A 15491-nucleotide genomic window follows, 5' to 3' on the forward strand; every position below is an offset into this window, starting at 1 on the left:
CCACCTGCTCCACCGTGGTCTCCTCCACGGGCTGCAGCATGGAACCCTGCTCCACCGTGGTACTCCATGGGCTGCAGGGGGACAGCCTGCTTCACCATGGTCCTCACCACAGGCCGCAGGGGACTTCTGCTCCGGCGCCTGGAGCACCTCTCTCCCTCCTTCTACACTGACCTTGGTGCCGTTCCTCACTCCCTTGACTCTCCCAGCTGCTGTGTGGCACAGCGTTTTTTTTCCCTGTCTTAAATATGCTCTCACAGAGGCGCAAAACAACATCGCTTATTGGTTCGGCTCTGGTCAGCAGTGGGGCCCTTACCAAACATGGGTCTGCTTCTAGATCCTTCTCACAGAAACCACCCCTATGGCCCTCTGCTACCAAAACCTTGCCATGTAAACCCACTACAATGGGACATGAATGAGCCTGCCTGTATCTCTCTGGGTAAGGCTCACCTGTGTGCATCCAGGAGCGCAGGAGTACTCAGGTGAGGAAGCCACCATGAAATGGGATCCAGTTTAGTAATCCAGCAGGACCCACAGGATTGCAGCTGCCTGGACAGCCTCTTGGTTCTGTTTAGTTTGTTTTTAATTCTGCAGTTGTCTACTTTAGTAACTCAGAAAGTAAAGATTTCCCACAACACCGGAAGTCCCTCAAGAGGAGTCTATCACCCTCTGCAGTCATAACCTTGGGCTCTGACTCTGCAGTCTCCTCCATTCCTGCAGAAGAGCTGACAAGACAGTCAGAGAAGCCCTTCCAGCTCTGTAATCCTGAAATAAGGAAAGAAAGAAAAAACATACGAGCACATGTATCTCTCTGTTTGGCACAGGTTATATATCTCTCTATGTGTCAAAATCCCTTAAAACTCCAGAGCTGTTCCTGTCACGGGGACACTGTTGTTTTGAAGAGTGGTATGATTCATGTCCTCAGCTCATGAGATCCTGGAGATCACCTCAATTCTGGTGATAAGGGGCAGAAAGAAGATTATGTACACATTTGGTGTTGTGTTCAGAAGCCATCCCACTGAATGCACAAATAAAGGGATCAAAACGTTAGGGTCTCTGCTACTACTGCCTTGCCACCATATACAGGTGAAAGCTGAGTTTTCACCTGTTTTTCTACTTGAAAACATATCAGAAGCAATGGAGGGATCTCATTAGCATCTCAGGTATTAAACAAGATAAATTCCTTCTGTTCCCTTCATTCCCATTTTTATCCAGCTCCGTTCATCCATCAGGTTGCTCAGCACAGGGGTGAATTTCACCTGAATAGAGTGAAACCCTCAACATGACAGCAACATGGAAGCCAAAAATCCTGCTCTAAATACAATGGGTGACTGAAGCTGGAAAGCTTTTGTATATTTGCTAATCAGCATCTTCTTTTTAGAGGCAGAAAGTAGAAAAGAATCTGCAAATAATTAAACACCCTAATTCTGGATTATCTCTGATTAATGAAGAGGAAGGTACAATATCTCGGGAGCCTGGGAATGCTGGACTGCAGTTATGTCATAATTGATCCCTATTGTTTCCAGCTGAAGTTTATCTATATCATTTTCTCACAATTGTCTCCTCTCAGCTCCTTATAAATTATATTCAACTAATAGCAACAGCTGCTATGCTTTCCCTGAAATACAGTCTGAGCATAATGGTAAGGAGGAATGCAAAGTGAGGGACTCCTGACTACAAACTACTTTCATATGCGTGTGTTCTTTTTAGAAGGGGCTACTATTGTTTCCTTTGATTCTACTTCTGCCAGCCTGTAGCGATGATTATAGAGACTTTTGTTTCTCGTTTTTCTAGTTTGCAAGTGTTTTAGCACTGCAGTTTGCACCATGCACTGTATGGATCTGTGAGGGCATGCTGACCTTCTAAAGATGCTACAAAGGGAATAAAGGACAGCTGTCCCATTGTTAGGGCTGGCATCCCTTGTGCAGTGACCTGTGCCCCTTCAGGGTGTTATAAATGAAGTCTCAACTCGAGCTGAATTTAGTAATATTTATAAAAGGCAAGTAAACAGCGCTGGGTGCGTGGGGAAGTCGACGAGGTAGTCAACTCCACGCCTCAGGACTGCCTCCACCAAGACAGAAAGAAGGGTGATTGTTGTGGGCAACTACCTTCTCAGGGGAACAGAGGGCCCTACTTGTTGGCCTGACCCTACCCGTATGGAAGTCTGCTGCCTCCCTGGGGCAAGGGTCAGGGACATTGCCAGAAAGCTTCCCAACCTGGTTCGCCCCTCTATTATCCTCTTTTAATAGTCCAGGCTGGCAGTGATGACATTGAAGAGAGAAGCCTGAAGACTATCAAACGGGACTTTAGCGGACTGGGACACTTAGTGGATGGAGCGGGAGTACAGGTGGTGTTTTTGTCCATCCCTACGGTGGCAGGGAGGGGTACAGAGAGGACACCAAAAGCCCACCTGATAAACACGTGGCTCAGAGACTGCTGCCAACACAGATTTTGTTTTTTTTTGACAATGGGGCACTTTACTCGGCACCCGGCCTGATGGCCGCAGACGGGTCCCTATCTCTAAGGGGAAAACGGATCCTAGGCCGGGAGCTGTCGGGGCTCATTGAGAGGGCATTAAACTAGGTAAGAAGGGGGATGGGGCTGAAACAAGGATTGTTAGAGCTGTGCCGGGGGAACAATGGCAAGGCTGGGAGAGAAGGCAATGGCCCAACTGAAGTGCATCTACACTAATGCATGCAGCATGGGCAACAAACTAGAGGAGCTGGAAGCCATCATGCGGCAGGCAGGCTACGACTTGGTTGCCATCACAGAAACATGGTGGGACCACTCTCATGACTGGAGTGCTGCAATGTCTGGCTATAGGCTCTTCAGAAGGGACAGGCAGCACAGAAGGGGTGGTGGTGTGGCTCTCTATATCAGAGAGAGTTTTGATGTCGTGGAACTTGAGGCTGGGACTGATAAGGTTGAGTCCCTTTGGGTTAGGATCGACGGGAAGGCCAACAAGGCAAGCATCCTGGTGGGGGTCTGTTATAGACCGCCAAACCAGGATGAGGAGACGGATGAGGAGTTCTACAGGCAGCTGACAGAAGTTGTGAAATCGTCAGTGCTAGTTCTCGTGGGGGACTTCAACTTCCCTGACATATCCTGGAAGCACAACACAGCCCAGAGAAAGCAGTCTAGGAGGTTTCTGGAGAGCGTGGAAGATAGCTTCCTGACGCAGCTGGTTGGTGAGCCTACCAGGGGAGGTGCCCCGCTAGACCTTCTCTTCACAAACAGAGAAGGACTGCTGGGAGATGTTGTGGTTGGAAACTGTCTTGGGCAGAGTGACCATGAAATGGTAGAGTTCTCTATTTTTGGAGAAACCAGGAAGGGGACCAGTAAAACTGCTGTATTGGACTTCCGGAGGGCCGACTTTGAACTGTTCAGTACAGTGGTTGGCAGAGTTCCTTGGGAGGCGGTTCTGAAGGGCAGAATAGTCCAGGAAGGCTGGGTGCTCTTCAAGAAGGAAATATTAATGGCGCAGGAGTGGTCTGTCCCCACATACCCAAAGATGAGCCACCGTGGAAGAAGACCGGCCTGTCTGAACAGAGAATTGTGGCTTGAGCTTAGGAGAAAAAAGAGGGTTTATAATCTTTGCAAAAGAGGGCGGGCCACTCAGGAGGACTATAAGGATGTTGCAAGGCTGTGCAGGGACAAAATTAGAAAGGCCAAAGCTCATCTGGAGCTCAATCTGGCTACTGCCATTAAAGACAACAGAAAATGTTTTTACAAATACATCAATGCAAAATGGAGGAATAAGGAGAATCTCCATCCTTTACTGGATGTGGGGGGAAACCTAGTTACAAAAGAAGAAGAAAAGGCTGAGGTGCTTAATGCCTTCTTTTCCTTAGTCGTTAGTGGCAAGACCAGTTGTTCTCTGGATGCCCAGTACCCTGAGCTGGTGGAAGGGGATGGGGAGCAGAATGTGGCCCTCACTATCCACGAGGAAATGGTTGGCGACCTGCTATAGCACTTGGATGTACGCAAGTCGATGGGGCCAGATGGGATCCACCTGAGGATACTGAGAGAACTGGCGGAGGAGATGGCCAAGCCGCTTACCATTATTTATCAACAGTCCTGGCTATCGGGGGAGGTCACACTCGACTGGCGTCTACCAAATGTGACACCCATCTACAAGAAGGGCCGGAGGACTGACCCGGAGAACTACAGGCCTGTCAGTTTGACCTCAGTGCAAGGGAAGCTCATGGAGCAGATTATCTTGAGTGTCATCACGCGGCACTTGCAGGGCAAGCAGGTGATCAGGCCCAGTCAGCATGGGTTTATGAAAGGCAGGTCCTGCTTGACAAACCTGATCTCCTTCTATGACAAAGTGACGCACTGGGTGGATGAGGGAAAGGCTGTGGATGTGGTCTATCTTGACTTCAGTAAGGCTTTTGACACTGTTTCCCACAGCATTCTCCTCAAGAAACTGGCTGCTCATGGCTTGGACTGGTATACGCTTTGTTGGGTTAAAAACTGGCTGGATAGCCGGGCCCAAAGCATTGTTGTAAATGGAGTCAATTCCAGTTGGAGGCCAGTCACTAGTGGAATTATTACTCCATATATCACAAGGGGAACAACTGGGTATTTTCAAATTGAGCAAAAGCTCAAAAATCTTTAGTAGTAATAGAAGGGGATAGAAGGCAGAACTTCTCAGATTTCTTCCAGTTTGTTCTAAAAACCACCTTAGCATATGGAAATTATTCTTCTCTCTGAGTCAGTTTGCTTGTAGCTAAGAATTTTATCAATACTTTTCCCCTCTCTAGTGGTGCATGTAATCCTTCGAAGTGTTGATCATTTCTGTACTTTAGCACATTTTCATAAATGCACCTCTGTGACCTAAAACCTTAAGTAGGAGTTCAGGCAGTGTGAAATTCCTCACATGGCAGTGCAGGCCAGAGGAGCACTGCCTGCATTTCTCTGATGTCTGCAGGAAAGCACCCATAGAGGCACTGGCTCTGCAAATTGTGATATAATATTTGCTGTAGAAGACTGATTCAGATTTCAGTGGTAGCAAGATGGCAGTCATCACATGTAGATCTCTCCCATCTCTACTTTTTTATTAGAAGGTATTTCATGCTTTGTTTAAAGCTGTTTGGAGCCTGGACAAGCACTGAGCAGTCTGTGTAATGGAACGCTACCAAGCAGTGATACAAGACAGAGACATTATGTGTTTGGAGCAAGCAGAATGCCTCTATATCTGGCCTGTGGTTGCTTGTAACAAGCATGTGCAGCTTTCTGTTGACTTTCACACAGCTCCTCACTGTTTCCCATAACACCAGAGGGAGGAGCATTCAGCATTATGTCAAATACAAATAGAAGGAAAATTGTTTCACACAATAAATTATAAAACATATATTCATGAGACGCTATGGAAGTCAAAAGATAAGTAGATTCAAAAAGTACTCAGTAAGTTTGGGTCTGACAGTGCCTGCTGCAGACAGTATAGGGTTTTGTGATGCAGCTGTGTTTAATGGCTGGGCTTTGAGAAGGAATAACTGGTTTGCTATACTTTCTCCACTAGCTTCTTTATTGCCAGTTCTGAGAACAGGACACTTAGCTAGATAGACTGTTGTTGGTACCTCTGCAACCTTTCTAATATTCTTTTTCCTCTTCTAGGGTGTGCATTTGTGAAATACTCTTCACACGCGGAGGCCCAAGCAGCTATCAATACCTTGCATGGCAGCCAGACAATGCCAGTGAGTAGCTCTGTAACATGGCACGTGAGGATTTGTCCAGACTTTGCTGTCCTGTGGCCTGATGGAGGAGGAGGGATGATTTATCTATGCTTTGCTACTCGTCTTCTGGGAAGGATGGCTTAAGCATGTGGGACCTTGGGTGTGTTTAACTCATCAGAGGGAAGGCCAGGATGACACTATCAGTTCATCACACCTTCACAGAACTCCAAGGAGTGCTGTGTTCCATCACCAGCAGTTTTGATGCACTGAAAAAAAAGACATGGTTCACAGATGCAAAAAACATTGGGTCAAATTCACCATGAGCTTAAGGACTTAAGTTTCAGAGGGATGAATCATGCACAAACTTGTGTCTAGGGGCTTTTGTTTTCCCTCTCCAAAGAGTCCCTGCTTCTACATGAAGGAAATTTTTGCCAAAACTGAGCAGAAAGCAGCATGCTCACATGATAGCACTAGAAACTAGAGATGCATCACACCATGATGTGCACTCTCACTGCCTTTCTGCTGCTAAAGTGCCTACCTGGGCATAAATGTGGTCCCTTACATCCAGCTTTTGAAAGACAGTCAAACGCTACTGAATCTTCCAGGAAATGTTTGAGGTAATGCTTGGACTAATGTCTAGTAATACGTTTCCAAGCTGATAGTTCAGGGAAGTGGAAAATAAAATGGAAATGTGTTTTCTATGCAAAATTATACTTGTACACCACCATGCAGACCTGGAGGAATATAAGACATTCCATTATCAGCACAGAAAGGCAATCTGGTCCCATATGTTTTGGTTTATTATAATAGTATATTATTATTACTAATTATTCACAGTGTAAATAAGGAAAGGCTAAGAAGCATGCTGAAGACTTGTAAAGGATACAGGGAATCTCAGTATTCAAAATCTCCCTTTCAATAAGAACCTCTGATCTCAATTCATAAGTTTATCCAAATAATTTTAAAATGGGCTGGGTGGATTGGCTCTAGGTCTGTGCAGGGTTGAAAATGGGAAGTTTGTCACAGGGGAAGAGGTTTCTGGTAGCAGCGAATCATCAAGACTGTGCTTTTAAGAACTCAAGCTCAGACAGGTCAGATTAGAAAATGGCACTTTTACCAGTGAGGTTATTAAAAGGTGGCATCTAATGACTTGCTGAGCCTGCAGCGGAGCAGGGGATCAGGACAGGCAGGGCTTTTTTTCCGGCATCGAGCCCACTTGAGGGAGCTGCCAGGACCCAGCAGCCCTTGCGAGGGAGGCTGACGAGGCGTAGGCGGAGCCAGCAGTGCCCCCTCCATGGCTGTTCAAAAGCTGCCCCTAGGGAGAGCAAGCGACCAGGGTGGGCAAACAGGGCGTGGCACATCAGAAAGGAGTGGCGCGGCAGTTCGAGCAGGGAGGGCAGAGCATTCCCCCCACCCACCCATATGAACACCTCCTCTAATGGCGGTCTACCACTAACTCAGCTGCAATGGTGTACACAAGGCACAGTGCTTTCTCTAGGAAGTCTGTACACACCCAGACTGACTGCCCGCGCAAAAACGCAGCAGTTTGGGTCTCTGGATGCAGGGAGTGTCTGCCTTTTGCTGCCATCTGTGGGAGGCAGAGAGACTGTATGTGTGTGAGGTGTGAGCAGGTGAATGACCTGGTTCACCTGGTGGCAGAACTCAAGGAGGAGGTGGAGAAGTTGAAGGCTATCAGGGAGTGCGAGTGGGAGATAGACTGGTGGAGAAACTCCCTGCAGGGTCTGAAGGACAGGTACTGGGGTGAGACACCCCAAATGGGGGTGGACCCCCTCCCCTGTCGCTGTCGCTGAAGGCTATCAAATGGGACTTTAGGGGACTGGGATGGTTAGTGGATGGAGCAGGAGTAAAGGTGTACTATAAGGATGTTGCGAGGCTGTGCAGGGACAAAATTAGAAAGGCCAAAGCTCATCTGGAGCTCAATCTGGCTACTGCAATTAAAGACAACAAAAAATGTTTTTACAAATACATCAATGCAAAATGGAGGACTAAGGAGAATCTCCATCCTTTACTGGATGTGGGGGGAAACCTAGTTACAAAAGAAGAGGAAAAGGCTGAGGTGCTTAATGCCTTCTTTTCCTCAGTCTTTAGTGGCAAGACCAGTTGTTCTCTGGATGCCCAGTACCCTGAGCTGGTGGAAGGGGATGGGGAGCAGAATGTGGCCCTTACTATCCACGAGGAAATGGTTGGCGACCTGCTATAGCACTTGGATGTACGCAAGTCGATGGGGCCAGATGGGATCCACCTGAGGATACTGAGAGAACTGGCGGAGGAGATGGCCAAGCCGCTCACCATTATTTATCAACAGTCCTGGCTATCGGGGGAGGTCCCAGTCGACTGGTGTGGTGGTTCTGCTCGAGTGGGCAGCCAAGCTCCACCACAGCCGCTCTCTCACTCCCCCTCCTCAAAGAGGAAAAAGGGAGAAAATACGATGAAAAGGGCTCAAGGGTTGAGATAAGGACAAGGAGATCACGCAGTAATTATTGTGACGGGCAAAACAGACTCGGCATAGGGAGACAGTAAGATTTATTGCTTTTTACTTGTTGCAGGAAGAATGGCCGAAAACACAACAGACACTAGTATGTTCAGATCATGCTCTCACTTTATTACTCGAAAAGCCTGACTTTTATAGCAAACTTAACAGGGGCGGATAGTGTCTCACAGAAGATTATTGGTCAAAAGCACTCAGACAAACAGCTGCAAGAAAACAACCCCACCTGCAAGAAAACAACCCCCTTGTGATTAGCAGTCAAATAGATCCTGTCCTTGAAGCCAGCTGCTGGCAAAAATATTTTTCTGAATTCCTCAGTCGGGCAGTGTGGGAACACTGTCATGGGAACTTCTCATAGTCGTCCTAGTAGCTTGGTTTACTCAGCTGCAGCAAGTCATGGCCTCCTTGCTGTTTCAAAAATCCCTCAACAATTATGAACAAGCTAGAGAAGTAAGAAACAAAGGAAAGAAACCAAAAGCACCTTCCCCCCCCATCCACCATCTTCCACCTCCTCCCCCTGAGCGGCGCAGGGGAATGGGGGTTATGGTCAGTCTATAGCGCTTCTTCTCTGCCACTCCTTCTCGGTTACTCTCGTCCCCTGTGCTGTGGGGTCCCTCCCACGGGATGCAGTCCTTGATGAACTGATCCGGCGTGGGCTTCCCACAGGCAGCAGCTCTTCCAGAACTGCTCCAGATATGGGTCCGTACCACGGGGTCCATCCCTCAGGAGAAAACTGCTCCAACCTTGATCTCCCACAGGCAGCAGCTCCTGCCAGGTCACCTGCTCCTGCGTGGGCTCCTCTCCATGGGCTACAGGTCCAGCCCGGAATCTGCTCCGGCAGGGGTCTTCCACAGGCGGCAGCCTCCGTCGGTGCAGGGCCACCTGTTCCACCGTGTTCTCCTCCACGGGCTGCAGCATGGAACCCTGCTCCACCGTGGTACTCCATGGGCTGCAGGGGGACAGCCTGCTTCACCATGGTCCTCACCACAGGCCGCAGGGGACTTTTGCTCCGGCGCCTGGAGCACCTCTCTGCCTACTTCTTCACTGACATTGGCACCTGCAAGGCTATTACTCACTCCTCTCACTCTCCCAGCTGCTGTGTGGCGCAGCGTTTTTTTCCCTGTCTTAAATATGCTCTCACAGAGGCACAAAACAACATCGCTTATTGGCTCGGCTCTGGTCAGCAGTGGGGCCCTTACCAAACATGGGGCAGCTTCTAGATCCTTCTCACAGAAACCACCCCTATGTCCCCCTGCAACCAAAACCTTGCCACGTAAACCCGCTACAACTGGTGGCTAGCAAACGTAACGCTCATCTACAAGAAGGGCCAGCGGGTAGACCCAGCTTACTATAGGCCTGTCAGTTTGACCTCAATGCCAGGGAAGCTCATGGAGCAGATTGCTTTGAGTGTCATCACGCGGCACTTGCAGGGCAACCAGCCGATCAGGCCCAGTCAGCATGGGTTTATGTACGGCAGATCCTGCTTGACGAGCCTGATCTCCTTCTATGATAAAGTGGCATGCTGGGTGGATGAGGGAAAGGCTGTGGATGTGGTCTACCTTGACTTCAGTAAGGCTTTTGACACTGTCTTTTCCTCCCGAACCCTGAATCTTCTCTCTTCCACCTCCATTCTCAGTTGCTGTGAATAACATTATCATCCTACCTGTCAGTCATGCTCCTACCTAAGTATCATCTTCAGCTTGGTTTTCTCTTTCTCTCTGTGTCTTCACATTTGGGCAACAGCCAAATGTTGAAGAGGCATTCTGCACAACTCGTCTAAGATATGGCCTTGTATGTTCACCCACACAGAATAAACTCTCCTTAGTGATTCATCACTCATACCAAAATTGCAGCAGCCTTTATGCTACCCTTAAAGTACACAGGGTTAAATATTATACTACTGTTGCATCTCTCTGGCTATCTCACCCACCTCAGAATGGCACCTCAGAATTTCTTGTTCTTGTGAATTAATCCCTGAAAGGGGTAAAACTAATTTTACCTATGTGTTGTTTGTTTGTTTGTTTGTTGCACAGAAGCAGATAAGGTGAAGAGGAATTAAGAATGTAATTCATTTTATTTAGCTTTAACAGCCTGAAAATTTGCAATCTATTCTAAATGTTTTCCCACAAAGGAGGGAGGGGGAGAGAGAGAGGGAGAGAGAGAGGGGAGGAGAGAGAGAAAGAGATTTCTAGAGATTTGTGCATTCTAGAATATTTCCAGGGTAGGTACATTTTTAATAAATACAGAACTAAAAATACATTATCTTCTAAACCTTGTTACTCTTAATTGGAAAGAGAAACCTACTTTTTTTTTTTAATTCTGTTTTGTAGGTTTTCTTCAAATAGACAAAAAGGAATTATTTATTGCTTTCATATTTCTAAATAGCAGGAAAGAATTTCTAGCCTACTGGTGTAAGAACACTTACCATTTCATAATGCATTAAGGAAGGTGAATGAATCTGCAAGGACATAGACTGAGCTGAAAAATGCAGACCTGCTCGAGGAATTCAGCTTTGAAGTTTAGGTTGTTTGGATACCTGACTTTGATCTGAGGGTCATACTAATACCTGGGTTATATACAGAATTCTTTTTAATTAGAATTGGCTATGGTGTCACCAGAAGTCAGTGATTCTGTTGCCCTGTGGAAAGCAATAACTTTAGCTCAGTGAGACACCTGCTAAGTAGTGTATGGGCAAGTAAAACCGAAATCAAGCTTCCACTCCAAATAAATTACAGTTCTGGAGACCTGTGAAGGGAAGTACCTGCAGCAACTCTCTCTGTTTAGACATTGCATGAAGAATCCCCTCTACTGAGGGAGCAGCATTATCAAAGGGTCTGTCACCCCAGCCCTGCATGAACGACTCCTTTCTCCACTCTTGTTTCAAGTTTGTCTAAACCAGCTCTCAGGACTGTACAGTTGAAATTGCTCCTAGTGACTGCTGTCCTACTCATCTTTCAGATGAGATGTGAAATCGGAGCCCTGAGTACAGCATGTCTCACAAGAGGAGAGGGATGTTAGTCCTGGTCTTCTGGCCATCTTCCAGTATGGGTAATTACATCTCTATGTAGCTAAAATTCCCTCTGCTCTACAGTTTTAATTGGATGGTAGTTTCTTTCTCACTTGTCTAAAATCCCAGGTTTGGGTTCAAGCCCCCTGCTGGCTTATTCAGCAGCCCTCTTTTTCAGAAGAGCTACACAAATTCACACCACCACCACCCCCAATCTAGTTTTGTTTTCAAATTTAGGAGACATAATACCAAATACCCTGATCTGATGGAGCCTGAAGCAAAGAAATCCCCCTTTGGCTTTCGAGGCCTAACATCAGGGATCCTTTTGTGGAAATACCACCTTGAATGGCCTGATGAAGATCAGCATCCTCCCAACTCTGCTTTGCAGTCATGAAGAGTGCTAAGGCAAAATGTCCAACACAAGCAACCCTGTTCACATGGTGAAACTTAAGAAGGTAGTCTGCCCAAATGGGAAGTATCCAGCAGTGTCTATTCATTTAATACCTGGTATGCGTGGCTGCATTTTGGAAGGTACTTAATGGGATCTGCACATTCAGAGCTCTTATACTCAAGAGCTTTATTCACTAGAGCTTTAATGTGACAAGTCATTTTAAAATATTTTTAGTCCAAAATTTTAACTGGCTCCATTTGAGCTAACCATGAGATAACAGTCCACCTGTATGAGACAGACATCGCTGCAGTACTTAAATATATGCTTACATCCAATAGGACATTATGTTTCTCTTTAAGCTTAATTAATCTTAATGGCTGTGATTAATTGGGCCCAAATTCATCAGTTTTGCAAGAAAAATATGTCTAACTGTTTCTAGAGGTAGGTAACATACTAGTCAGAGAAGACTTACAGGGCTGACAAAGAAAGGAAAAGAAAGAATATATTCTGCAAGGAAACATCTTCACAAAATTTTGTCTATGAATATTGTTCTAGGGAGAAGCAGATTTCCCTGATGTTGTACAAGTCTGTTGGAAACATTAAACTTAATTTGTGCATACCCTCCATTTGGAAGGGCATAACTAATGGAAACCAGTCCCAACATCCAGGCAAAATATTTGTTTTCCTTAGCTTTTAAATTGAATATCAATGGATGAATATTTTATTTTTAGTTGAATATGAAATTTCACAAGTGACCCATCAAGCTCCTCTTTTCAAGAATGACTTTATTTCACATGTCATGACAGTCTGGGAAATTAGTTTTTCCCACAGAGGACTCTGATTAGGGATTACAAAGTGAGTGTGGTGCAGAGTGATTTTTCTTCAATCTTTTTCCTCACCCCACCAGCCTGGAGAACATCTGACTGCTGACTAAGGGGAGCAATTCATTACTGTTCATGGGAGGGGGATGGGAAGCAAGATAGTCATATTAAGTAGACTTGCTGGTCCAAGAGAGAATGGGGAAAGCATAATAATACTTAGCCCTTATATTATTCTTTTCATCAGTAGATATCAAAGCACTTGAAAAAGAAGGTTGATTTGATGGGAAAGGAGATAAATGCCAATTCTAAGTAGCCTACTGCAGAGGCGCCAGCAGGAAGGTTCACTTTCATAGTAGTCTCTTTTGACTGTGGATCTGCAAGGCAGAGAAATAAACATCTTTTCCTTGGTAAAATGCAGAATTAACACAGATCTCATGGTATATTTCAAATACTATTGATTTACCTACTGTAGCTCTTTTGGGGGTTGGGGAAATGTAACATCCAGTCCAACAACCAGGGAGAGCAAGGGTGAGGCTTATGTATTACTAATAAATGACCAAGCAGACAGGACCTATTGCCTTTGTCAGCAGACGACAAGAGATTTACACCATGGTTTAACTGCTCACAGAAGCAATAAATATTCCAGATGAAGGGCTCTGTAGTTTATACACCACTGAAAATTGGATGCATTCTGTGGTATTTCTAATGTTATCTAGTGGATACCACAGAACATTAGAAACTGTTCGGGCACCACTGTGGGTGCGAGACCCTCTGATTTCGGCGCGGGGAAGCAAGTGATCAACTCAATATGAGTGGTAATACAAGCTTCAACTTTATTGCGCAGATATCCGTATATTTATACACACAGCGATAATTATGCCTACTGGTCACTATCCTATTGGCTAAGCCTAGAAGTGTTGCAAAAAATACTGTTTCTCCTACTTGCAGTTACAGCGTATAAGCTACTTCCTTATCTTCCCAGGCCTCAGATCCACCTGTTTATCTCTCTCTCAAGGACAGACTGCTCCTTGCATATTTTCACAAAAATGCTTCTCATCCGGCCTACTCCATGGCTATAAACTCTGTATTTTCTTTGCCTTGCTTGTACAATTCCTCTAGGGACCCGTGCCCTTGCTCTTTGAGCCATTCTTCAACACCTTTCTGCCCTGTGTATATGATAGTGGTGGTCAAAGAGGCCTGAAGTCCTGCTATGACAGGCAACCCAGAAAAACATCTCATAAGAAGCAGTCTTGGATCCCATTGGGTCAAATGGCTGCTGTGCAGTGACTGTAACTCACATCAGGAGGGAAGAACACTCCAGGGGCAAGAACTTCATATGGAGCTTACCCATGTTTTCATGATGTCATCTACAATAAAAGCTTGGGGTGAGAAACAAAGTTGTGTTTTTGCAATAGAAGGTGCTTTTGCAGTGGAAAATTCCACTAACCTTGCAGAATCAAAAGTGATTGTGCAGCCTAGCAGTGTGGAGTATGTTAAGCAGATAAGGGGAAGGTCCTACTGTCACAAAATAAGGAGGATACCTAAGGAAAACAGGATGAGCAGCATGAAATTAGTAAAAAAAAAATCACGGGACCTCTAGTCATGAGAGAAGAAGGGAAAAAAAAAGTAAAAGGAGAAATTAACAGTTGGTCAGATCAAATTGTACATATATGGTATAGAAGTGCATCGAGTAGGTTGTGAACCTGTAGTACTCAGCCAATGAGGAAATGGGGGAGAAATCAGGTGTCCGGTAATAGGGAATATAAGGCTATGATAAACTTTTACTGTGCACTCCTAATTGGCAGGATGCCCACCATTGCAATTGCGAATAAAATAGCTTCACAGAAGTTTTTTTTTTTTTTTTTTTTTTTTTTGCCGAGGCGATCGGCTCCGGGGCAGACGCGTTCTTCAGCGGAGCGGGGGATCGCGCCAGGCAGAGCTAATTTTTCCGGCATCGAGCCTACTTGAGGGAGCTGCCAGGACCCGGCAGCCCTCGTGAGGGAGGCTGACGAGGCGTAAGCGGAGCCAGCAGCACCCCCTCCCCAGCCGTTCAAAAGCTGCCCCTAGGGAGCGCGGCGACCAGGAAAACAGGCAAACAGGGCGTGGCGCGTCAGAAGGGCGTGGCGCAGCAGTTAGAGTGGCAGTTCGCGCAGGAAGGGCAGAGCGCTCCCCCCGCCCATACGAACACCTCCTTAATGACAGCCGTTAGCTAGGTGATAATGGTCTCCACCAGGCACAGTGCGCTCTCCAGGAAGTCAGTACACACCCAGACCGACTACCCGTTAAAAAATGCGGCAGTCCAGGTCACCGGATGCAAGGAGTGTCTGAGCCTGTTGCTGCCATCGGCGGGAGGCAGAGAAACTGCGTGCGTGAGGTGCGAGCAGGTGGATGGCCTGGTCCGCATGGTGGCGGAGCTCAAGGAGGAGGTGGAGAGGTTGAGGGCCATCAGGGAGTGTGAGCGAGAGATAGACTTGTGGAGTAACTCCCTGCAGGGCCTCAAGGAGAGGTACCGAGGTGAGACACCCCAGATGGGGGTGGACCCCCTGCCCTGTCACCGTTGGGCAGAGGGAGGGGACCTGGGAGTTGAGGAGGAATGGAAACAGGTCCCTGCTCGACATGGCAGGCGATGCCCTCCCCTTCCGGCCCCACCTTCCCAGGTGCCCTTACGCAACAGGTTTGAGGCCCTGGAGCTCAACAGACCAGTAGCTGAGGAAGAGGTAGCAAGTGTTCCCGGGAGGATGCCTAGGGCGAGGAAGTCAACTCCACGCCTCAGGACTGCCTCCACCAAGAAAGAAAGAAGGCTTATTGTTGTGGGAGACTCTCTTCTTAGGGGAACAGAGGGCCCTATTTGTCGGCCTGACCCTACCCGTAGGGAAGTCTGCTGCCTCCCTGGGGCCAGGGTCAGGGACGTTGCCAGGAAGCTTCCCAACCTGGTTCGCCCCTCTGACTATTATCCTCTTTTGATAGTCCAGGCAGGTAGTGACAACATTGAAGAGAGAAACCTGAAGGCTATCAAATGAGACTTTAGGGGACTGGGACGGATAGTTGATGGAGCAGGAGTGCAGGTGGTGTTTTCGTCCATCCCTAC

The 15491-nt window shown here is 46.9% G+C and overlaps 1 protein-coding gene across 1 annotated transcript in view; it reads left to right on the top strand.

The window, feature by feature from the left end:
* Positions 1 to 15491, top strand: part of LOC137846718 (CUGBP Elav-like family member 4) — a 216818-nt gene that overhangs the window by 108242 nt on the left and 93085 nt on the right. The window contains exon 5 of the mRNA XM_068664832.1: positions 5617 to 5696. Coding sequence (XP_068520933.1) covers positions 5617 to 5696 — 80 coding nt within the window. The remainder of the gene's footprint in view (positions 1 to 5616; positions 5697 to 15491) is intronic.

The sequence above is a fragment of the Anas acuta genome, chromosome W (assembly GCF_963932015.1).
Source record: "Anas acuta chromosome W, bAnaAcu1.1, whole genome shotgun sequence".
Classification (NCBI taxonomy): Eukaryota; Metazoa; Chordata; class Aves; order Anseriformes; family Anatidae; genus Anas; species Anas acuta.